The 25,260-nt window shown below is 46.6% G+C and overlaps 2 protein-coding genes across 5 annotated transcripts in view; both read right to left on the bottom strand.

Moving 5' to 3' along the window:
• The window catches only part of ZDHHC23 (zDHHC palmitoyltransferase 23), a 40,675-nt gene extending 31,699 nt beyond the window's left edge, over positions 1-8,976 (bottom strand). The window contains exons 1-5 of one of the 4 annotated variants that reach the window (XM_077822269.1): positions 8,854-8,976; positions 8,149-8,448; positions 6,517-7,227; positions 5,532-5,699; positions 1,690-2,918 (exon numbers count right to left, since the gene is read on the bottom strand). In XM_077822269.1, the coding sequence (XP_077678395.1) occupies positions 2,651-2,918; positions 5,532-5,699; positions 6,517-7,227; positions 8,149-8,255 (1,254 nt within the window). In that variant the 5' untranslated portion in view covers positions 8,256-8,448; positions 8,854-8,976 and the 3' untranslated portion in view covers positions 1,690-2,650. Of the gene's footprint in view, positions 1-1,689; positions 2,919-5,531; positions 5,700-6,516; positions 7,228-8,148; positions 8,523-8,853 lie in introns of those variants that run through there. The other 3 variants (XM_077822260.1, XM_077822277.1, XR_013346685.1) reach the window with 3 other exon arrangements.
• Positions 8,977-10,850: 1,874 nt separating this feature from the next.
• The window catches only part of GRAMD1C (GRAM domain containing 1C), a 33,288-nt gene continuing 18,878 nt past the window's right edge, over positions 10,851-25,260 (bottom strand). Inside the window, exons 7-12 of the mRNA XM_077822248.1 lie at positions 22,439-22,542; positions 19,845-20,024; positions 18,059-18,116; positions 17,269-17,379; positions 16,114-16,219; positions 10,851-11,488 (exon numbers count right to left, since the gene is read on the bottom strand). Of these exons, the coding sequence (XP_077678374.1) occupies positions 11,411-11,488; positions 16,114-16,219; positions 17,269-17,379; positions 18,059-18,116; positions 19,845-20,024; positions 22,439-22,542 (637 nt within the window). The 3' untranslated portion in view covers positions 10,851-11,410. The remainder of the gene's footprint in view (positions 11,489-16,113; positions 16,220-17,268; positions 17,380-18,058; positions 18,117-19,844; positions 20,025-22,438; positions 22,543-25,260) is intronic.

Genomic DNA, 25,260 nt, shown 5'->3' with positions numbered 1-25,260 from the left:
GGGGTTAACAAGCATGGAAAGGTTAGGTGACTTGCCCAAGGTCCTAGCTCCTAGTTCTGTGCTCTACACCACATGCCCTCTAGTGGCTTTTTTCTGCCCAGAAGGCAACATTATCTCAACCTTTCCAAGTTCCCAACAGGACAGAGGTTTGAGAGAGATCACTGTATGAGGCAGAACTTTTCCATCTAGGCTCCCCACAGCCCCACTAAATGTATTTCTGCTACAGACACATTTGCAGTTAAGTAGCATTAAGGCAAGCTCTTGATATGAACATAACTCCAGTCCCAGGAGAAGTGAGATCATCATAATCATGCCAGGTTTCAGAGTAACAGCTGTGTTAGTCTGTATTCGCAAAAAGAAAAGGAGTACTTGTGGCACCTTAGAAACTAATCATGCCAGTGGACGAGCAGTGTGATCCATGTGACTGCTTTCTCATTGAAATGGGGATAATAAAGGGCCAGAGGTCTCCACATCTCTTGATTTTCTTCTTTCCTTCCCTCTGACTGGAGACAGAGGTTTCTCCTCTTTAAAGTGATCACAAAAAGGGGACTGCACAAGTCAGCAGCTCTTTCCATGTCACTGGGCTCCAAGCACAGCAGTCCCTAAGGCTCATTAATTATGCTGTAGGGCACAGAAGTTGCATATACCACTTTAGCAAGCAACAGAACAGTGTAAAGAGGGGCATATTGACTTGAACTTGGGCATTGTATCTTGAGCGGTGATGGTGACAGGTGCCAGACTAGCAGATTGGGGACTGAATGTACAGTAAGACGGGGGGGGGAAGCTTGCCTTTTTGCTCTCTCCTCCCCCACCCCACACACACCCTTTGGTAATACACTTTATCAACCCTGCCCTAAAGAGTTGACCTCTAAGCAAGGAGAGGGGAGTTCAAGTCTCCAATCAGTCCTTGGTCTGTCTGCCACCAAGGGGGCTACTCATTGATTGTTGTTTTTGTGGAGTGGACGCATATTAATAATTAGAGTGAGATTCCTCTCATCTCTGCCGGTGCATCTCAGTCTGGATCTACAATACTCCAATGCTCTCTGAGCCCAGGGCTTGTCTAGCCAGGCATATCAAATTACAGTGGTGTTTACAATGTGCACAAACAGGGCTAGACATAAGATCTGCCAAATGACATCCCTTGTGATTTCAGCTAAAACTGGAGCCCAGGTAGGTGTGGTTGAGAGGCAGGTGCACTCAGTCCTCACAGGCCTCTAGCAACCCCCGCCAACCATTTCACTTGAGAGACACGGTGAGGGAGGTAATATTTTTCATTGGATCAACGTCTGTTGGTGAAAGAGACAAGGTTTTGGGTTTACACAGAGCTCTTCTTCAGATCACGCGAGCCTGAAAGCTTCTCTCTCTCTCACCAAAGAGAAGATGGTCCAATACAAGATATTACCCAACTCACCTTGTCTCTCTAATATCCTGACTATACAACATTGCAACCAACATTTTCATTTAGCAGTCTTCTGTGAGGCCCAACAAACCCTCCCCTCATCCCCAGACCTCAGAGTTAAATCTTGCCTTTCCAGTTCCTTTGAGAAGCAGGTCTACTGGGGGTAGAGCACATTCTCAATGATTGGGGGACAGAGATCTGGGCAGCTGTACTTCAGCTGTGAGCCATCTCCCAGGAGTACTATTATTCCTCTTTCATCACAGGGAGGGGGGGAAATCACAAGCCAGTAGCAGCATCAGACAAGGGTCTATTTACTTCCCATCTGGGCCACTGCCCCAGAATGAGTAACAGCTACTTGGGAACTTAAAGCTTTCTTACTTGAAAAATATTTACCAGCTGTGTGGTGCTAGCAATTGCTAATGGAACAAAAATATTTCAAGGGAGTCAAGCTCTTGGATCAACTCAGAGAAGCAGAGGAAAGAAATCACTGGCACAGGAGGGATCAGTCCTCCGCTCACACACAGATGGAATAGCCCCTTTGGGGGCGGCTAAGAGAGGACAGGACCTCAAACAGCCCTATAGCTGTACTGCTCACAAAGGCACTTGAGAAGCACTAATAGCTGATGCAGCTTTATGGATAGGTTGGAATGGAAGATTGAAAAATATGCCCACAAGAGAGAAGAGAGTTCCTAGTTGGTTCTTAAAGCTACCACAAGACAAAGCCCCTTTTAAATATCTTCCCCTTAATCCTTTATGATTGCGATCCTGTCTCTTGGAATGGCTTGCTCTTGGTACACATTATAGTTCGCCTCATCAGCACAAGGCATCACATCATTTGTGAAATGCTGCACGTGGATAAGAGAGGGGAGTCTGTCCTGAACCCTGCAGTGTCCAGCTGAGGCCTGAAGCCTGGCATTTGATTATCTTGGCTCTGAAATCTAGACATGGAGCATCCATGTTCTCAAAGTCTTGTGTTGTTAATCTTCCTGAACTGTGCATAATTTCTTTGTGTGGAGACAGGTGGGGTAGGAGTGTGATTTCATCTCTCCTGGTTGGTGCATATGGCTTAATTCATTCTGCACCCTACTTTTGGCCTCCGGTGTACAAGAGCTATCTGTCCTTTAATGCCTCTTCAGACACAGATGATGAGATGGGCACAGCCTCCAAGTTCGTAGGGAATGGCAGTGGGATCCCTGTGGAAGGAGCCATTCACCTCCACAGAATGTCACTGCGATCAGTGCGAAAGGGATTTCACACAATGTCTTCAGCAGAGTGCTGAGGAGTGGGTGACCCCAGGGTCAAGAACTGGCCCCAGTTGTACAGGAAGCCCTGGTTATACTTGCCCGTGTCTACCACAATCCCGCCCAGAAGCCTGCGCCCGGTGTCCTCCCGCAGAGCCAGCCGAGCTTCCCTCTCGGTCACGTTGTAGCTGATGTTCAATAGCTGGATGAGGAGGATGTAGCCCATCCCGGCCGTTACAATGGCACAGTACCACACACACGTGAATGACAGAGCGGAGCTGGCAGTGGGGAAAGAGATGGGAAGGAAGCCATTTAATGTGGGCACAGCTGCTTTAATCCGTAGCTTCAGAGATTGAGAGAGAGATTTCCCCTGGTAACAGATCTCCCTTCTGTCCCTTTCCATATCTGCTACAACAGCCCCTTTCATCAGGTGATCCCAAAGGGTTTTACAGACATTAAAGCCCCACAACATCGCTAATAATGATGCTTAGCACTTACACAGCCATATACATTTCCAATAATAAAAAATAATAATAATACCCAGCTCTTATACAGCACTTTTCACCAGTAGAATGCCACGTGTTTTACAAAAGCCAGTATCATCCTCCTTTTACAGGTGGGGAAACTGAGGCCCAGATTGGGGACTCATAATAATAAAACTAAGCTCTTATCTAGTGCTTTTCATCAGTAGAACGCAAAGTGCTTTACACAGGAGGGCAGTATCAATATGCCCATTGTACAGGTGAGGAAACTGAGGTCACCACCAGAGCCAGGATTTGAACCCGGACCTCCTGAGTCTCAGTCCAGTGTTCTAGCCTCTGTTTCAGCACTGTATAAACGTTAATGTTTTTGTCACCATGCCTGGGAGAGAGGCAAGCACTAAGCCCTTTTTATAGCTGGACAAACTCATGCAGAGATGTGAAGTCACATGCTCAGAGTCACACCAGCAAATCTTTGGTGACGCTGGGTAAAGGAGGTCTGACACACATTCTACTGCCCTAACCACTAGATCACACTGTTTACAAACTCTAAAGGGAGCTCAACTTATACAGTCACAGAAGGAAGCAACTGCAGTCTGGGACCCACCAGCCCTCATTCCCTGTCTGCTCATTGAATCTAGCCACTCAAATGCTCTAGACACTAACAGCCTGGTCCACTCTCCCACACCAGTTGCATGGGAGTAGAAAAGGGTGATCTTTCAGGACACCTTATAAAATCCGCTAGACTATGAAGGCCAAACTCTGCATGGCGGCAACCACTGGATGTCCTGACCTACACCTAACTTGGACTGGTTAAGTCTGCTGCAGTCACAAACACAACCTCTCCATTGCCCTCCCACCTCCTCTCCTACAACTCAACCTCTCCTTCCCTACATCACCGCCACTCCCCAGCTACACACCACCCAGTAATCCCCAAAACTCTTGGACCTGGCATTTCATCTCCCAACCTCCCTGATCACTTGCTTGTATATTGAATTCCTTCTCCCCACTCCCGATCTTGTCTATTTAGACTAGGGGTGGGCAATTTTTTTTGGCCCGAGGGCCACATCTGGGTAGGGAAATTGCATACAGGGCCATGAATGTAGGGCTGGGGTCGGGGTACGGTGTGCAGGAAGGGGCTCAGGGCAAGGGGTTGGGGTGCAGGAGGGGTGGAAGCGGAGGCAGGGGGCTCAGAGCAGTGGGTTGGGGTGCAGGAAGGGTTCAGGCTCCAACCTGGCGCTGCTTACCTTGAGCAGCTCAAGGGTGGAAGCAGCGCGCAGCGGAACTAAGGCAGGCTCCCTGCGGCCCCTGGGGGAGGGGAGGGCAGAGGGCTCTGTGAGCTGCCCTCACCTGCGGGTAACTCCCACAAAGCTCCCATTGGCCACAGTTCCCCGTTCCCAGCCAATGGGGGCTAGTGCCCGCAGGTGAGGGCAGTGCTTGGAGCCCTCTGCCCCCCCGCTCCCTCAGGGGCTGCAGGGACATGGTGCTGGCCACTTCTGGGGGCGGCATGGGGCCAGGGCAGCCAGGGAGCCTGCCTTAGCCCCATGGCTCCACTGGGGTGGCAAATCCCGTGGGCTGGCAATCCCGCGGGCTGGATCCAAAGCCCTGATGGGCCGGATCCAAAGCCCTGATGGGCCGGATCCGGCCTGCAGGCCGTATTTTGCCCACCCCTGATTTAGACTTTAACCTCTTCAAAGCAATGGCTGTCAGCTACTGTGTAAGCTGTACAGGATCTAGTCCAAAGGGGAGCCCATCCCAATAGGGGCTTCTAGGTGCTACTGGATAATAAAAATAAATAAATCTTGGAACTACAGGACAACACAGAGGCAGCTGAATGGAAGGAGGATCTGTGGAGCTGATGAAGGGGTGGCAGGATGCAGCCAGGCAGCATGAGAGCTCCTAAGCACTGGAGAGGCAGCGGAAGGGAGCAGGTGAGGATCTTTGAAGGGAGCCAGAGAGTAAGAAAGGAAGTCTGGGGACTCAGGCAGCAGGGATTGGTGGAGGGAGTCAGATGAAGAAGCAACAGCTTGGAAGACTCATACACTGAGGATGAGGTGAAAGGACAGAGATGGAGGGACAAGTAGGATGGTCTTATGTTTAAGGCACAGGAGTGGGACATAGGAGAACTGAGTTCCAGTCCTGGCTCTGCCACTGACTTTCTATGGGACCTTGAGAAACTAACTCTGTGCCTACAGCATCCCTTGCTGCAGAATGGGGACAGCACTTCTCAGTCTCCTAGGAGTTGTGACAAACAAATTCATTGTTTGTCAGGCATGACGCGGGCCATAGGAGATGGACTGGGGCCTCCGGAACTGGAAGCAAGTAACAAGTGGGAACTGAGCTACATGATCTGACCTCTGAGGAAGGACCCATGTCCCCACCCCTTGCCCTGTCCCTGAGAAGATTTCTCACCTGTAGTCTGCATAGGTCCCTGGGCAGTAGAACAGCGCTATGAACATATTTTGGCCCCTACAGATGGTGTCCAGGGTCAGTGTAATTCCATAAACGGAGGTGAGCAGGAAGAGTGATAGCACAAGGATAAAGGCTCGGTGGTTCCGCTCCCCTACGCAGCTGTTAATCCTCCAAAGGAAAGAACATTTTATAAAACATTTTTCTTTACTTAAAAAAAAAAAGTGTCTCTCTCCCTTGACTGGCAGAGAATTTGGTTCCAAGGTGTGTCTGTATAATACACTCACCAGAGTGCACATAAAGCCACTCAAGGGCACAGGCTAGTAATTTAGGCCAATAATTAAGGAAATGTAAAAACAGCATATTCAGATCCTGCCAGTGTCAATATAGCTCTGGGAGAGCCTCCCACATCCTGTCAATTGCCTGCTGGCAGGCTCTTAGCCTTTCCTAAAACCCTAAGAAAGGTGACGTCTCTTTGCTTGATATGTCCACACACCACCATCCCTGGGATCTTGGGCTGCATTTACACTGGCAATTTTAGGGACTCTCCCCCTGCTGCTGTAGCACCAGTGTGGCTCCAGTGGTGGAAGCAATTGCAGGAGTGCTAGCATGTCACAAAATTTATACCTGCTTAGAGCATATTTAAACATCATGGCGGTAAAAAAAAACCTGACCCCTTTCTTACATCACTAGCACTCCACTCAGTGGAACTGTACTGGTTCTAGAGTCACAGTGGGAAATTTCCCTAAAACTGTCATTGCAGACAGACTAGGACCCAGAGACCAAAACCTGGTCTTGAAACATAGATCTCCTACACCAGAGTTGGCTAGTTATCAGGTCACCCTACTTAGGGCAAATGACAGCTCTCTGTACCAAAATGAAAGGCACCAAATCCAAGTGGCAGCCCTATTTGACTGCTAGCATCTGGATCAAAGAGCAACAACTTCTTTAACCTTAAACAACAACCTCAGAAGTCCATGGCACCTACCAGACACAGTGATGGTCCAGTCTCCTTACACATATGCCACACAACCGGCAATGTCCAGCCCGAGGTGGCCTAATCAGCTGACATTTGGTGCACCAGTCCTCCTTTGCTCTGTCTAGTCCCTCGGCCAACGTTCTAGAATAGCCCTTGGCATCACTGTTCTTAGCATGACAGCTGGCAATGCCAGACACAGCTGCTCCGTGAAGCCCATTGGAACTCCCCAGGATTTTCCTGTTTGGCAAGTCATTGCTGCCTTGGCATGGTGATTTGTCATTGCTCATTTGGCTGGCAAGGTAGCCAGGGTCTCTCTTGGCTTGAGACAGGGCCACAAGCATGAGAATTAGCCCACAGGTGAGAATAACCACCTGAGTTTGCCCCACATGGCCTCGGGGAACCACTTCCCGGAGGAACAGATAATACATGTACCCCAGAGAGAACAGCCCCAGGCTCAAAAAGAAGAGAGTCCGTCCCTTTCTTCTGTGTGTGAGGTAGTAGTACCACAGCACCACCACAGGAAGGGATGTCAGGATAACAAGTGCCAACAGGAAGTGCAGAGCTGCTACGTGGAGGAAGACTGGCAGCAGGAGGAGTGGTGGGAGCAGGCTGATATTGATCTTTATGGCCCCCTTAAGCCAGGGGATGCGGAAGCGATCCAAGATGGTGTCTGCAATTCTCTCTAAAGTCCCCGGGGGCAAAGATCTGCACGTCAGCCATCTGTTAGGGAAAAGCACAGATTTTGCCCACATACATGAGACACTTCTGTGCTGTCTACTCCCCTCTTAGTTCAGTCTCTCCTTACAATCTATCAGAACCCACAAGATTCAATCACTTCACATCAATCACATTGACTCACTCCCTATTTCCCTTCCCATTTCTTCCTATTCTATGCCCATCTGATGTAACCTGTAATCTTTCTCAGACAGGAGATGTGCCTTTTTTAAAAAAATTCTAAAGACCAATGCAAGGTTATTCTATTAATATTAGGCCTTTTCACTCTCTAACTTCTGTGATTCCATCTACCCACTTCAACAAAATCTGTCCCTGATTCAGAAACCAGCTGAATAGCAGCTGTGAAACTGACAAGAATCAGGTCTGGGTGTCCACAGATCTCTGGCTCTGGGGCAGTCCACACTGTGGGGCTTACCCTAATGCTGCAGACCCTGGAAGTCCTGGGTCTCTAGCAGCCCTGCATGCAAGCTGGCAGGAAACCAGGCAGGCAGGAACCCTGCCTGTGCTTCAGTGAAAGTTCTTTGAACCCAGTAAGTTTCTACATAACATGTTGGGTTTAACAAACAAGAATTTTCTGATGAAATCCTGTTTTGCTGTGAAATTCCCAGCCAGCTCTATTACCCAAGCCTGTATCCCAACCAGGCTGGAGGCTTTTGACATTCCCAAAATGCCCAGTCCCTTGTCAATTGGCACTTGACACAGACAACCACTCCTATCTGACAGGGAGATGTTTAAAAGTACCAAATGGAGCAGCTATGTGTAGACTGGGTTTCCAAAGCTGAGCCTGACAGTGCCCCTTTCTAAAGAAGCTGGTTAAAGAGTGGGGGGAGACACTCAAGATACCACGGTAATGAGCGTGGTATGAGCCCCCCTATGTAAAGGCAGATTAGAGACTAGGCTCTTTACCTTTCACAGCCCTCATCGAGGTCCTCGCAGTCACAGCAACAGGCCACTAGATGGTTCTTCTCCCCCCTCCGGTCAATGTACTCGCAGCAGCAGAGCGGCTCCTCCATCTCAGACCCTTCGGCCTTCTTCCTCCTTTTGCCCGGTTTCCAGCCGCTGATTCCTCAGGCAACTGAGGCTCCCGCTTGCTCTGGCCGGCCTGCGATGGCGACTCCTGCGGGGGGGCAGCGGGGAAGGGCACAGGGACCCGGCTGCCCCGGCACTGCCTGCTGGGGTCCTGCAGAAGCGAGTGGCCGGCTATTTCTGACACAAAAAGCCAGACGTGAGTGGAAAGAGGGGCGGCGGGGCCGGGCGGCGGGGCTTCAGGGGCAACTCCTCTGCTCCCCGGCTTAGACCAGCAGCCCCGGGCCCCCACGGCTCTAGCCCGGGCCCCCACGGCTCTAGCCCGGGCCAGCCCGTCGGAGGGAGAACCGGGGGGGAGGCGGGGGGGTCCCAGCTGCCCCCTGAGCCCACCCAGGTGCTCAGCCCGTCCTCCCCCGGCCCCGCACACCCACCAGCCCTGCTCCACCCGAGCCCCCTCCTCCACCTCCAGTCACCCCGCCCTCCGGCGCCCGCGCCGCCCCCCTGCCATTCACTCCGCACAGCCCATCCCGGAGAACAGCTGTGATTGGCTACGCCCCCTGCAGGCTCTCACCCCCCGTCACTCACCTCACGTGAGCAGGGCGCCCGGCTGAGGGTGGGCAGCCGGCAGCCTCCCCGCCCGCTGCTCCCGACCGCTTCCGAACACCTCCGTGCCAACGTCAGCCGGGATGGCCCAATGCCGGCGCGGGCGGGGCGGGGCCAGCCATGACGTCACGGCAGAGGCCGGCCTGCTTAAAGGGCGAGGAGGGTGGCGACAGGTGGGGGGCGCAGCCCGGCCGCGGGAATGGTGTGCTCCACCCTGCCCGCCGAAGCCTGGCACAGAACGCGGTGCAGACGCTACGTCACAGAGCCGGCCGCGCGCGCTCCCGGCCCCGGCCCGTACCCAGGCATTGCCGCGCGCGCGGCGGTAGCTTTGCCCGGCCAGGCTGGGGCGCTGCGCTCGCGCCCAGCGAGCCCGGCTGGGGCTAGAGGAGCCGCGAGCTCCCTTGCGAGCCAGCGCTGTCGTATCCGCCCCTTCCCCCAGGCCGCGCAGCCGTGGCATAGGTTTAACGAAGCGGGGGCCGCGGTTGGGTGTGTTGAACTGGTGCAACTCCGCAGGTGGCCGGCGCCACGCACGCTTGCTCCGGTTTAACGTCGCTGTCTCCTCGCACCGCCGCAAGCCCCGCTGGGGGCTTTTGAAAGGCGCAAAGGGGAAGGATCTGCCCAGCAAAGTAGCAGCTGATGAGCAAGACAAAGCACGTCCCTGCGGGTACCGGTTTGCCAGGGGCAGCTTGCAAAATCAGAACTGTTCAGCGGAGGTCTGTAGCCAAAAGGCTGTCGGTGAATCCGACTCACCAGCAGCTGCAACAGAGAGGAGCAACTACAACTATCTTTCCTGCTCAGTACACGGTCCTGGGAAGTTCTTGGTTCCACAGACATTCATAGTGTGGCCACAAAACACAAACCAAAGTATTTTAGTCAGTAGTAGACAAGCACCAGTCTTGCATCCTAACTGCTAAAAACTAGCTGCCTTTACCCATATGCTTACCAGATGACAGGCAGGCCGGCCGCTAATAGATAAGGAGGGGGAGATAATGCCCCAATAATTGTCACGGACTTGGCTCACTGCAGCTAGTGGATACAGAGCAAGGCACTGAGCTCACGCTTTCATTGCCACACAGTGTACACGTCTGCAGCGCCATCTACGCTACAACTGCATCAGGGAGCTGGTAACAACGGTAGTCCTTTGGTTGTAACAGCTCTAGTTTACAACAGAGACAAGACCATAACTATTAGGCTGCTTATAAAACACTCAGCATTCCATCTACACTGGAAAATAGACTGGGTCAGGGACAATTATAACCAGGTCCCCTGACACAGTTCATAATTGTAGTGTAAACAGGACGCTAGTTTTTGCAGGCTATAGTCCTGTTTGAAAGGAACTCCAAAATACAACATACACTGGTCAGTAAATGGGGTTGTAGCACAGTGATGCACTGCATACACTGGCCAGGGAAATTGTGGCCCTTCCTCCACAACAAAACAGCCAATTTTCACATACTTGTAATCCAGCCATGTTATAATATAGTTTCTTCTTGCTTGTATGAACATAAAACCCAAACCATGACAATCACAGCAGGGAACTACCTTTGAGGGTTAAAATACACTTCCCTCACATATTTAATGTGTTGTTTTGCTGTCCACAAAGACATGAAAACCATAACACAGCTGGGGTACAAGCATGTTTTTCAAGCATGATTAAACATGCCAGTTTCTGTAATGTAGAGTTGGCAATGTTGTAGCAGCAGCCATGGTTAACCCTGGTTTAGGTTTTTTAGGAAGTTGCTAACAGGGCTTCCCCCAACCAATATAAGGGCCCCCTCAATTTTGGTTTCTAATCTGGCTGTTTCCCAATGGTCTGTTATCATTTCTGGGTATCACACCAAGGATTGAAGGAACAATTTCTTTTGGAGTGCCGAAATTTCATTAGGCAAGCTGAACAGATGTGGTGGGGTGAGGGGGAGGAATTAGCAGAGCCCATCAGTGTGCAGAACAATTTAATAAGAGATTAAACATGGAGTTCTTTCATTTTGAGTGAAACAAAAAAATGCAATCTTAAAAAAATAAATATGGGTATTTCAAACTGCTGACTTGTTTTACACAATATGTATGTCTATGAAGGAGCATATGAATATCCTGGATATGTGAAATCACTGCCTGCTGTTATTTCTTTACAGAACATCCCCCGTCCTGCCCTCGCTGTAGCTTAGTGCCACTGATTCTTCAAATCAATATAAAAGAGTTCAGTTTTCATTAGATACAGTCATTGCTGTGCTGAGGTTGCACTTCTCTGTAATTTGCACATCACAGTTACACAGTACAGTATAATGTTCTCACTCATTCACACCTCTGGCTTGTTCACAAGAAAACCAGATGTATGGGGGTGGTGGGTAGAGATTCTCAGAGTTACAGGACCTCAGAACCTGCCCTGTTTTATCCAGAGGTCTGTATTAGCTGCACCAGGAGTTGCTGAACAAAAAACAGTAAAAAGCTCTGAGACAACAGAATGTCAAAACCCCCACCCCCAAACAGATATGCAGCATCTTCATTCTCATGACATCTTGAGTTGTGGGTGTTGGTAATGTTAACTCTCAGTCTCATCACTCTTGGTCTTGTTCAGGTGATCAAAGCTTCTCTGAAGCATAGAAAGGGAGCTCTTCAGCTGTGGAGATACAACCCCCGGCCCCCAAAAGTATATAAATTATGCTGCTGCAAGGATGAGATGTAAATGTTTTATTTTTACATTCAGAATAATTCCCTCCCACCCTTTCATATTAACAGTAGTTTGCAGTAAACCATTTAGAATCAACCGTAGAATCACAGAATATCAGGGTTGGAAGAGACCTCAGGAGGTCATCTAGTCCAACCCCCTGCTCAAAGCAGGACCAATCCCCAACTAAATCATCCCAGCCAGAGCTTTGTCAAGCCTGACCTTAAAAACCTCTAAGAAAGGAGGTTCCACCACCTTCCTAGGTAACCCATTCCAGTGCTTCACCACCCTCCTAATGAAAGAGTTTTTCCTAATAGCCAATCTAAACCTCCCCCACGGCAACTTGAGACCATTACTCCTCGTTCTGTCATCTGGTACTGCTGAGAACAGTCGAGATCCATCCTCCATGGAACCCCCTTTCAGGTAACTGAAAGCAGCTATCAAATCCCCCCTCACTCTTCTTTTCTGCAGACTAAATAATCCCAGTTCTCTCAGCCTCTCCTCATAAGTCATGTGCTTCAGCCCCCTAATCATTTTTATTGCCCTCCACTGGAAGCTTTCCAATTTTTCCACATCCTTCTTGTAGCATGGGGCCCAAAACTGGACACAGTACTCCAGATGAGGCCTCACCAATGCCGAATAGAGGGGAATGATCACGTCCCTCGATCCGCTGGCAATGCTTCTACCTATACAGCCCAAAATGCCGTTAGCCTTCTTGGCAACAAGGGCACACTGTTGACTCATATCCAGTTTTTCGTCCACTGTAACCCCTAGGTCCTTTTCTGCAGAACTGCTTCCTATCCACTCGGTCCCAAGTCTGTAGCGGTGCATGGGATTCTTCCGTCCTAAGTGCAGGACTCTGCACTTGTCCTTGTTGAGCCTCATCAGATTTCTTTTGGCCCAATCCTCTCCTCCCAGTTTAGTGTTATCTGCAAACTTGCTGAGGGTGCAATCCACACCATCCTCCAGATCTTTAATGAAGATTTGAACAAAACCGGCCTCAGGATCGACCCTCGGTTTGATACCAGCTGCCAACTAGACATGGACCTGTTGATCACTATCCATTGAGCCCGATGATCTAGCCAGCTTTCTATCCACCTTATAGTCCATTCATCCAGCCCATACTTCTTTTAATGTGCTGGCAAGAATACTGTGGGACATCATATCAAAAGCTTTGCTAAAGTCAAGGAATAACATGTCCACTGCTTTCCCCTCATCCACAGAGCCACTTATCTCGTCATAGAAGGCAATTAGAATAGTCAGGCATGACTTGCCCTTGGTGAATCCATGCTGACTGTTCCTGATCACTTTCCTCTCCTCTAAGTGCTTCAGAATTGATTCCTTGAGGACCTGCTCCACGATTTTTCCAGGGATTTATATTACAGCTGCTAGGCAAGCACAGTATACAGCATAGACTGTCATTTCTACATAGTTATAGAGCTGTCCTAAATTCTGTTACCCTGCTAGACTATGCTGCACTGGCTACGTTGCAAGAAAGAAACCATTACATTGTCATTTTTAACATAGTTGCTGCATATGGCAAATACTGAAAGGAACACCCCAACAAGATGTGCACTATAATAGAGGCATGATGCCTTCAGTGTGCTCTGAGGACAAGGATGAATGCAGAAAACTGCCAGCACTCAGAAAGGGCACAATATTATAGCAATCTAAAGTGTACCATGACTTGCACAGGAAAACAGTGGTGAGTGATTTTTTTTTTTTAAGATAGGAAATGTGGTTAAATTCTCACTCAATATAGTTCAATATTTAATTTTCTATGTTCTTTAAAAATACCATTTTAGCTATTTGGAATTAACTACTGTCAGAATGGTAGGAAGTTAGGAAAATAGGAGAGTCGGAGTCAGAAAGAGAAGAAAAAAAATAATTAAGTTAAAAACGTTAATAGGCTAAAAAGCTTTAAAAAATGAAATCAACCAATTTTGCAATCTTTCATTTGCTAAGCCATGGCTTCTCAATCCAGAGGTCAGAAATGCATCTGCACCCTCCTTGTTTTTATAGCTAGATGGAAGTGGGGCAGGTCCCCAAACTTTTCCTGTTATAATATAGGGTCATGGTATGGAAAAAGTTTGAAAACCACAGTGTTATGCAACTGGAGGAGTCTGGAAAGGAAGAAGGATGAAAGGAATGATCCCACAAATATCTGCTCTCCCTCAAACTCCCTTATCAGATATTTTTAAAATGTGGAGTTTTTAAAATAAAAACTGAAATGGAGACAGAGCCAAATATCTGCACACTGATGCCATTGCAGGTGAAGCCAGCTCATCTTCGCCTGTTGTCATCTTACATACATGTAGAGCAAGAGGGATGACCACTTAAAAGCCTGTGGCACGCTACACAAAAAAAAATCCTCAGAGCAAATTGAGCAATTGCCCAGTTCTCTCAGAAAGAAGAGAATGGAGCCATTCAAAAGTAATCCTATCTTAGCTTTTCATGGGTTCACAAATGCACCAAAGCCACCTCATAACCAGCATCAAAGGTATTTGATAGATGTAAAAGGATCAGCATGGACACTTGATCTTTGTCCATCGCAAGGGGGAGATCACAGAATCATAGAAACGTATGACTGGAAGGGACCTTGAGAGGTCATCAAGTCCATCCCCTGCTCAGAGGTAGGACCAGGTAAACCTAGACCATCCCTGACAGGTGTTTGTCCAACCTGTTCTTAAAACCTCCAATGATGGGGATTCCATAACTTCCCTTGGAAGCCTACTATAGAGCTTAACTACCCTTTATAGTTTGAAAGCTTTCCCTAATATCTAACCAAAATTTCCCTTGCTGCAGGTTAAGTCCATTACTTCTTGCCTAACCTTCAGTGGATATGGAGAACAATTGATTCCTGTCCTCTTTATAACAGCCCATAGCATATTTGAAGACTGTTATAAGGTCCCCCTTTGGGTTTCTTTTTTCAAGACTCAAAACAAAACAAAAAAACTAAGTATATTTAACGTTTCCTAATAGATCATGTGTTCTAAACCTTTTATCATTTTTGTTGTTCTCCTATGGACTCTTTCTTAAAGTGTAGCACCCAGAACTGGACAGAGTACTCCAGCTGAGGCCTCACCAGTGATGAATAGAGCAGAACAATTACCTCCTGTGTCTTACACATAAAACTCCTGTGTCTACACCTCAGAATTATATTAGCCTTTTTCACAACTGTATCTGAGGTCCTGGCCACACTGTGGCTTTTAACAGTGTTTGAAACCATTCCCAAACAAGCTTACAGCCAATGGCTTCATTTATGATCATCTTCCAGCAAGACCAACACAGTCTCTGTACTCTATTCAAGCTTAAAATGAAACTGACAGTGGTCAAGGAAGTCTGTGGTCTCCAGGTAACACTAGGGCTGCCTCACCACAACTTTCACCAAAACAAGGGAGCAAAGTTAGAAACAAAGATGTCATTGGAAAGGATTATCCGTATCAAGAGGGGGTTCTTAAGTGTGGGCGTAAATCACCAGTTTGTGAGGTGCTGGTGCCTTTCCTGCCTGATGGTCTCCCACCAACAAGCGGACCAAATATTCTTCCACTAGGATGTGCAGTTCAAAGCCCCCGGGGCATCCTAGAACTTCACTTAGCAAAACAGGCTGAGTTTCAGCCTGAGAAGACTTCTTGTTTGTCTCCACTCCTGCATTGATTGCTCTCAGAAAGGCAGCCAATCCAATCTGAATCCAATTATCTTGAGGTAGGCAGATAACTCCTCACAGCATGAAATTTTCCACTGTGTATCCAAGTCCCACTCTTCTTACAAACACCTTTCATTTGGAAACAACTTGAAATCCAGTGGCTGTATGAGTCTTCCTGCCAGGACTTTATCGCTAGGCCATACTAGCATAGAAGCAAACTCAAATCTACCTGCCTACGTTCCCTTTTTAAGCATTTTAGTATGATATGCCTCAAGCTCCTGGACTCCCAGAGTTAGCTATCCTGGCAAATATGATTTCTGCCTTAGCACAGGGTGATCCAAAGGAGCCGAACTATACATTATGGGAGAAAAAAATTTAAAGGAAAATTTAGACAATGAAGATTTGCTATTTGTTAGATTTACCAGGCTGTGGAACAGTCTCCTAAAAATAGTGTTGAAACCCGGTCATAGGAAGCTGAACTAGGCAAACCAATGGGGCACGCACTCTAGGGCAGAATCCAGCACTGGCAGGAGGAGGGACTAAATTATTTAATAGGTGTTCTCCGCTTCTAATTTTTATGATTCTTCGAAGCGCAATGAATATATCAAATCAAAGTTTTTTTCTATTTCTTCTTCTGCTCTAGGCAAACAGAAATACGGAGTGCTCAGGAAACAGGCAATTTGTACAGAAAGACAAATGAAGCCCAGCAAAAGAAAAGGGGCAAGGCCTGAAAATATTGCCACTTTCTTACACATCCTGCTGCAGCTTTGTTCTTCCTGAAGACAGGTAGCCGCAGACCGGCTCATTTATTTCATAGAGCAAGACATTTTTTAAAGGGGATTTTAAAACTTTTGAAAAATGACCTCTATTTTTTTTGTTTCCTCACAGCTACCTCAGAAGCGACAAAAGCGTGTGTGGGAAGGAAGCCTACCTGTTCAAGCATTGCAATAGAGTCTTGCAGCACCTCCTTCACCTGCTGGACCTGTTCCTTGTCACGCTGAGGGATATCCTCTCTGGACACCATGTCAGGGACTAAGCTGAAAAGGGAACATGATGAGAATCATCAATACCATGGAATAAACATCTGTACATCCATACCCAGCAAGCACTGGTCTCTACCTGCACTCATTAGCACTTTTCAAGCCAGGACCGCATTCAGACTGTGTACAGTTACATTTGAAACTATGTTACCACTTTCTTAGAGATGTTGCCTTAGTGCATTTGTATACACTGGACACTAAGAGGAAACATGCATTGTAATTAACAAACTGAATTCCTCAGGCTTCTAAACAGGAGTAAAATCTTTCATCTGAAGGAAAGTTAAAGTGATCTAGTTCTTTTGCCAGTCTTATGTTGCAAAGGTCTGTCCTAGCACAAAATTAGAAGGACTGCCATTCTCTGTCCCTGCTAAAGATTAGGTTAGATTTTGAAACTCTGTCTTTCAATGCTATGTCCAACAGAGGTGAAGCAAGACAGGTATCAAGGTCTGCATTAAACAAATACAAGCGGGGTAGCCAAAGGCGTCAAAGTCATGAACATATCAGCCCTCACACTAAAATCCTTTAAATATAGAGACACCGCTTCCCAAATTGTCTCCTTCAAGTCAGATACACAAACCTAGTTATTGAGAATACCAAGTCCATTTGCAAATGTTGTAATGCATTTAATTGGATAACATGTTCACAGTGTTGGAAGATGTAAAGCACAACAGAAGTGCAAAAATGTTAAATTACATCACACTCCAAAACTGGTACTTCATCCTTTTAAAAAGTGAGCGGGACATGAACTGAGATATTTGTACCTTGCAGGGATCAGCAGAAATGAGGAGGCTACAATTCTGTGTAGATCTCCATGAGACAAGATGGAGAAAAACAGCAGAAAAAGGGCAGGCTAATTCTAAAATATCTTGGAGAGGAAGAAAGCCAGTGGTGCAATGTGAAGCCATTTGCTGGACAGCAGTGTCAACTGTCAAAGGGCTACAGGTTACAAAAGTATTTAAAGATTTGCCTCCTGAAATCTGCTTGTTATGAGTCCAATCCAAGTTATCAGGTTCTTATATCTGGATGAAGATGAGGAATTCACTCACTTTAAAGACTTCTCATCCTGAAGGTGGACCCGGTAAAATGACTGAGCTGCACGCTCTATCTTTGATAGTTTAAGGAAGAGAGTCACATTCAGCAAAACCAAGAGCAGCAAACTGTGTAAAGAAAATCAGACTGGTTTAATCATTGCTATCATTTTGCTTCTGCAGTGTTACTTGGGCCATGATGGCCAGAATGAATAATGTTCTATCCTATCTGAACAAACCCTCAGGAAAGAACCTGAGAAAGCTTCATGCAGGACTTTAAGGTATCAAGAGCATCTGAGTGGGATGTATTAGGCTGTGAAACAGTCTTTCAAAGGAAGTGGTGGAAGTCTCACCCTTTGGCATTTTTAAAACTAGAGTGGATGAATACTAGAAAATGTACTGCGTGAACAATCATGAACTAGCAGCAGCACCGACTAGTTCAACCACGCACATTTTTCATTCTACATACAACGCAGTAATTGAGCTCCTCCCCTGGAGTCTTCCTCCCATTCCCCTGGATGCCAGGATGCACGGTGACCACCCTGATCGCCTGCCCCTCAGGCCAGCCCTGATTAGGACCCCACTGTGCTAGTGCCATGTAAACACAAAGAAAGAGAGAGTCCCCTTACAATCTAAGAAAATGATGAGTAACAAAGGGTTCTACTCTGAAGACCACTGAAGTTGACCTCACTTGGGGCCCATATACCACAGGCTGCATGAATCGTCTTTTTCTGCTCCCATATAGTTGTAAATACGATTAGCTCTCAGACATCAGTCAAATTGTGGTTTAACCTCAGTGAGTACTTACAAGATGCTCATTATCACAATGATGGCTATGGTCTTCCTTGCAGCATCCCTTTTCCTTCCTGTAGGGAATGGAAAAGATCAGGTTAGAAATGCGCAACATTAATTCTCCTAAAGAGGAGTCTACAGTGCACAGCAAGTGGTGGATTAGATGGCAGCCCCGATGGACAGTCACACCAGCTGTGTGCAGTCTGCGATGCCCATTTATGCACATAACAGAAACTATTTCTCTGTCCATCCCAATGGAGGAATCAAGTTTATATGTCCATCTCTTATGCTAATGCAAAGCAGTGCTGTGAAGTATGTTCCTGACTTAGGCTTGTTCTACACTTAAAACTTAGATTGACCTAGCTACGTTGCTCAGGGGTGTGAAAAATTCATGCCCTTCAGAAACACAGTTAAGCTACACTAAACCTTGATGCAGACATCGCTAGGTCAGCATAAGAATTTTTCTATCGACCTAGCTACTGCCTCTTGAGTGGGTGGATTTACTGAAACGACCAAAAAAACCCTTCTGTAACCGTAGCAAGTGTCTACTCTACAGCAGCACAACCGCAGCTCTGCTATGTGGACAGCCTTAGACAAAGCAGCTCCCAGTGGGTACTCACTTCCATATGCCTACCTGATCACATTGCCAATGCTGCATACCAGTGACCATTCTGGTCACATGGCCAATGCTGCATACCAATGACCATTCCAGTTTCTTTTCTTGTCTATCGAACCAAAAGTCAACCTGGTTTCAGTAATTATCATCCTGCAGAAAACACTTTAAATTCAGCTGACTGCAAAACCATTCCCCATTGGACACCTTTGGGAATTTGATATTGGCATAGGGCAGGATGAAGTGTACATTTTTTCCTCAAACTAAAAGGGTGTCACCCACCACTACCGACTGGTTAACCTAGAATTGTGTAAGTTACCTGATCTCCTACAATAGTTCCTAACATTCAGATTTCCTGGCCTGGCAAAGGGACATACATTAAGGCTGCAACATGCACGGAGACAAAAGCACTCACCTGGAAAGCTGGAGCAATGGTGGCAGATTAGGAATGTGGGAATTAACACAGTTACATATGCTACTAACCCAAGTTTACTCTGGTATTCTCAAGGGCTTTTTTCCTGGTTTAAGGTCTGTGTTCTCCGTTCAGTGGTTACAATTTAAGTTGTTTCATATAAGTCAGAGTTCTCTGGCACTCATTATTGCACAGATGTTCCTTGTCTCTTTCAAAGTAGTTACTGTAAGCCATGGCGAGTCAATCTGTCACGTCTAGTGGCAGGAACGGGCAATAATGCTAGATGAGCTTCAGTGCCCCAGAAACGACTGAAGCAGCCAGAAGATTGACAAAGAAGTCAGTTTAATTAAAAATACAAAACAAGATGATCATTTGGGATGAAGAGTCCAGAGGGCAACTGTAAAATTGTAACCGTTTCAAGGACTGCATTCAGTTACCTGTTTAGTCAAAGTCCAAAAATTAAATGCTTTGGGATTTTGTGCAAGTTCTTAAAATCAGGTTGCATTGCTTTTCCCATGCAAGCTTTGTGCTGTGTTTAGAGTTACCTTGGGGCAGAATACATTATAGATTGGACTTGAGTTCAGCAGATGCTTGTCACTGCAAAGAGGATCAGACATGCTCCAGATCCTGTATATCTAAGCTTTAATAATGTAAAATAAACATAAACTATTAATCCAGCTGTCTTTATCTAACTGGGTCTAACAAATACACATAGTGGCATCACATTTGTTCTGTTTTACTAATTAAAACACCCTCTCTAACTGCTGCTATACCCACCTACTACGTTGCCCTGGGACTCTAATCCAATGTCCCCAGAAGAGTGCTGTGAAGAACGCTTAGGAAGCAGCTCTGCCATATTCCGGTGTAAATTCCGTCGTCGTCTTCTTAGGGCAATAAGTTTCCCAGGATCTTCTATAGATTGGGTTATTGCATATTCTTCCATTAGCAGATCTGATTCTACAGTTGAAAATAAGTATTTATTTTTCCCTTTGCTTTTCAAATGGAAAGCTCACATTATCTGGCTATGATAGAGAAAATAACAGGCAAGGCAAACAAATCAATAGAGGCTGTTGTCTTCTAGAAAATATATATATGATACATAAGAGATTCCTTAAACTGTACCATCGACTTGTACTACCATCATTACACTCAGGACTTTACAGGTATGAAATGTATACTTTTCCAGCACAGTACAGCTCAATGTATTTGCCAAGCGCTGTTGCTTTCTTTCTCATAGCTACAACCAAGGAAGCACTTTGATTTAAATGGGAAATCAAATTAATGGATTTTATTTTTTTTGTATCCTCACACCTCCTCCTTGGGAGCTGAACCCAATCCCCTGGACACAAGACTATTGATTGCTAAGTGGAAAATTTTTGTAGGAGCCCTTTGATAACATACTGGAAGCACAATACAGTGGCACCCCAGAGTTAGCAATATATTGACCTAGGGCAGGGGTGGGCAAACTACAGCCCGCGGGCTTTGGATCTAGCCCATGGGATTGCCACCCCCATGGCACTGTGGGCCCTGGCACCACATCCCTGCAGCCCCTGGGAGAGGGGGCCAGAGGTCTGTGCACACTGCCCTTGTCTGTGGGTACCTCCCCCTGAAGCTCCCATTGTTGGATCATATTAAAGAAGTTCTGTATTAAAATCACAAATAAGTTTGATTCCCCATAGTTTAAATTCCAGGGTATTACTAATTAAGAGGTCTCTTGGTTTTTGGTACTGTTTCTCTCCCTCTCTTTGTGAAACTTGCAAGCTGCTAATTGTGTTAGTACGTTCTAAGACAGAGTCAGTTCTCAAAGCAATTATTTGTAACAACAACTACTCATACAGATTTCAGAGTAACAGCCGTGTTAGTCTGTATCCGCAAAAAGAAAAGGAGGACTTGTGGCACCTTAGAGACTAACAAATTTATTTGAGCATAAGCTTTCGTGAGCTACAGCTCACTTCATCGGACGCACACAGAGAGAGACTCAAAGCAATACTCTGTAACAACAGAAACAGCACCCAGAGACTCCCCGCCCTTTTGTTGTATTCATCTCGCTTTGTTAACAATTGTGATTAAAATAGAGATAGAGGATGTATGTGGATGGTTGATTGGTGTGGATAATAACTGAATGATCAAGGAGGTGCCAGCCTAAGAATCCAGTGTACATCGGCTGAAGAAGGCGTCAAGTGGAAATAACCAGAGGACCCCTGGAGGGAAGACTGGAATCCACCCAACAGCCTCAAGGATGGGAGAACCAAAGAACAAGATAACATCTAGCAGCACGGAGCCGTCAGGAATGTGCCATCTGCTGATTGATTCAGCAACAGCATGATGAAGCAATTCCCATAGACTGCCATAGGAATAAATTCCTATAAAAATGGACTCTAGAAAGTGAGAACTTTGGGGTCTGATTCTGCAAACCATCTTCCAGAAGCATCAGATGAGCAGCTGACAAGGCCCTGCTCCTTCCTCATGTCCAGGCCACCTGGCCAGTGGCTTGGCATGAGCAATTCTAAGGCTGGTAACTATGATAACAACCTTGCAGAACCTGTGTGTGTGTGTGTATGAATGAATGTGTGAATAAATAGGAGATTGAATGGAATGTTATAGCTATAACTAACTACTTACTATGATTCTTTCTATATTCACAATAAATGTGGCATTTAATAAGATCCTGCTAGTTTTTATTTTATTGGTATAACACCATTGCCCGGGAACGGGGAACCATGGCCAATGGGAGCTTCGGGGGAGGTACCCACAGGCAAGGGCAGCAGGGGGAGCCCTCTACCCTCCCATCCCCCAGGGGCCACAGGGACGTAGTGCCAGCCGCTTCCCGGAGTGGGGCTGGGGCAGGCAGGGAGCCTGCCCTGGCCCTGGTGCATGCTGCTGCCACCCTGGAGCCGCTCCAGATAAGCGGCACCGGGCCAGAGCCTGCACCCCGAACTCCAACTCCCTATCCTGAGCCCCGTGCATGCACCTCAACCCCCTGCCACACCCCGCACCCCTCCTGCACCCCAACCCCCTGCCCTGAGCCCCCTCATACACCCCGGACCCCTCCTCTGCCTCAACCCCTTGCCCTGAGCCCTTCCTGCTCACCGCACCCCCTCCCACACCACATTCGCTCCTGCACCCCAACCCCCTGCCTCAGCCCTACATTCATGGCCCTGCATGCAATTTCCCCACCCAGATATGGCCTTCAGGCCAAAAAGTTTGCTCACCCCGACCTAGGGGATCCTCTGACTTGAAGGAGACACGAAGAGAATCTCACACTTTGTAAATTTATTTCTTGTAGAATCAGTTTCATGACCACTAAAATTTACCAGATCCATCCACAAAAAAAAGATTTCACCCTGTTACTACGAAAAGCAAATCCTCACCAAGTTGTTTGAAATTCTCCTCTATTCCGCTCCAGGTGTTCTTCTCAATCAGAGACTTGATGAGGCCCCATGGCTGCTTTCTGTATTTCACATCTGTGGAAAGCCTGCCACAGCACAGAATGGAACGATAAAGTGAGTGATCAATGGTAAAGTTAGTGGTTGTCCATAATCCAAAACAGTCACTATTATAAATAGTCAAGACATTGTCAGGTGGCAGCACTCACACTGAACAGGTAGGGATTAGACATGGGTAGAGAAAAACTATAAACTGCATTGCAGCTAGAGCTCTGTGGGAACTTGAATTTCCATTTCACAGGACATCCCACATTTCAAAATTTGCCTTAGTTCCCAATAAGAATGAAAACAAATGTTTATATCCCACAAAATAAATGTCGGGGGAAAAAATCCTTTTCAGGTAATTTGTAATGTTTCATTTTGACTTTGACTTTTTTAATATAATTTTAAATAAATTTCAAAACAAAAAGAAGTTAAAATGTTCCATTCTGAAAATGTCAAAATGTAATGTCTTTGACCTTGTCAAAATGCTTTTCTCTCCCCCAGTTGTTTTAAACAGATTTTTGTTGCAATTAACACGTTCCCTTGGGAAGTTTCTGGTTTGATGAAAGCATTTTCGAACAGAAGAAACGGTATCAGAAATGTTTCAGAGTAGCAGCAGTCTGTATTGGCAAAAAGAAAAGGAGTACTAGTGGCACCTTAGAGACTAACCAATTTATTTGAGCATAAGCTTTCATGAGCTACAGCTCACTTCATCGGATGCATTCAGTGGAAAATACAGTGAGGAGATTTATATACATACAGAACATGAAAAAATGGGTGTTGTCATACACATTGTAAGGAGAGTGATCACTTAAGATGAGCTATTACCAGCAGGAGAGCGGGGGGGGGGGGGGGGTTGTAAGAACTGCAGTTGTAAGAATGCTTGATAGAGATCTTGTAGGTGTTTGTCTCTGTCTGAGGGGTTGGAGCAAATGCGGTTGTATCGTAGAGCTTGGCTGTAGACTATGGATTGTGTGGTGTGGTCTGGGTGAAAGCTGGAGGCATGTAGGTAGGAATAGCGGTCAGTAGGTTTCCAGTATAGGGTGGTGTTTATGTGACCATCACTTATTAGCACCGTAGTGTCCAGGAAGTGGATCACTTGAGTGGACTGGTCCAGGCTAAGGCTGATGGTCTACCAGCTCTAATTATAGCTCCTGGACACTACTGTGCTAATAAGCAATGGTCACATAAACACTACCCTATACCGGAAACCTACTGACCGCTATAGTTACCTACATGCCCCTAGCTTCCATCCAGGATACACCACACGATCCATTGTCTACAGCAAAGCTTTAAGATACAACTGCATTTGCTCCAATCCCTCAGACAGAGACAAACACCTATAGGATCTCTATCAAGCATTCTTAAAACTACAATATCCACCTGCTGAAGTGAAAAAACAGATTGACAGAGCCAGAAGAGTACCCAGAAGTCGCCTACTACAGGACAGGCCCAACGAAGAAAATAACAGAACGCCACTAGCTGTCACCTTCAGCCCCCAACTAAAACCTCTCCAGCGCATCATCAAAGATCTACAACCTATCCTGAAAAATGATCCCTCACTCTCACAGATCTTGGGAGACAGACCAGTCCTCACTTACAGACAGCCCCCCAACCTGAAGCAAATACTCTCCAGCAACCACGTAACAAAAACACTAACCCAGGAACCTATCCTTGCAACAAGCCCAATGCCAACTCTGTCCACATATTTATTCAAGAGACACCATCATAGGACCTAATCACATTAGCCACACCATCAGGGGCTCGTTCACCTGCACATCTACTCATGTGATCTATGCCATCATGTGCCAGCAATGCAGCTCTGCCATGTACATTGGCCAAACCGGACAGTCTCTACGCAAAAGAATAAATGGATACAAATCTGACATCAGGAATTATAACATTCAAAAACCAGTAGGAGAACACTTCAACCTCTCTGGCCACTCAGTAACAGACTTAAAGGTGGCAATTTTACAACAGAAAAGTTTCAAAAACAGACTCCAAGGAGAAACTGCTGAGCTTGAATTAATATGCAAACTAGATACCATTAACCTGGGTTTGAATAGAGACTGGGAGTGGCTGGGTCATTACACATATTGAATCTATTTCCCCATGTTAAGTATCCTCACACCTTCTTGTCAAATGTCTAAATGGGCCATCTTGATTATCACTACAAAAGTTTTTTTCTCCTGCTGATAATAGCTCATCTTAATTAATTAGCCTCTTACAGTTGGTATGGCTACTTCCACCTTTTCATGTTCTCTGAGTGTGTGTGTGTGTGTATATATATATATATACACACACACACACACACACACACACACTAATATATATATATATATATTGTGACAGGGTCGGACCAGATGGCTATAGGAGAGTAATAGAAGGCAGATATATTAGCCCCAGGCTAAGTAGGTCCCTTTTCCCTGAGTAAGGTAACAGGGAAGGTTCCAGAACAATCAGGAACCTTCTGGAGACAATTAAGACAGGCTGATTAGAACACCTGCAGCCAATCAAGAAGCTGCTAGAGTCAAATAAGGCAGGCTAACCAGGGCACCTGGGTTTTAAAAAGGAGCTCACTTCAGTTTGTGGTGTGCGTGTGAGGAGCTGGGAGCAAGAGGCACTAGGAACTGAGAGTGAACGCAGACTGTCGGAGGACTGAGGTGTACAAGCATTTTCAGACACCAAGAGAAAGGTCCTAGGGTGAGGATAAAGAAGGTGTTGGGAGGAGGCCATGGGGAAGTAGCCCAGGGAGTTGTAGCTGT

This window comes from Eretmochelys imbricata, chromosome 1 (genome assembly GCF_965152235.1).
Source record: "Eretmochelys imbricata isolate rEreImb1 chromosome 1, rEreImb1.hap1, whole genome shotgun sequence".
Classification (NCBI taxonomy): Eukaryota; Metazoa; Chordata; order Testudines; family Cheloniidae; genus Eretmochelys; species Eretmochelys imbricata.
The sequence above is the reverse complement of the archived record's forward strand: the minus strand, read 5'-3'. Positions and strand labels throughout refer to the sequence as shown.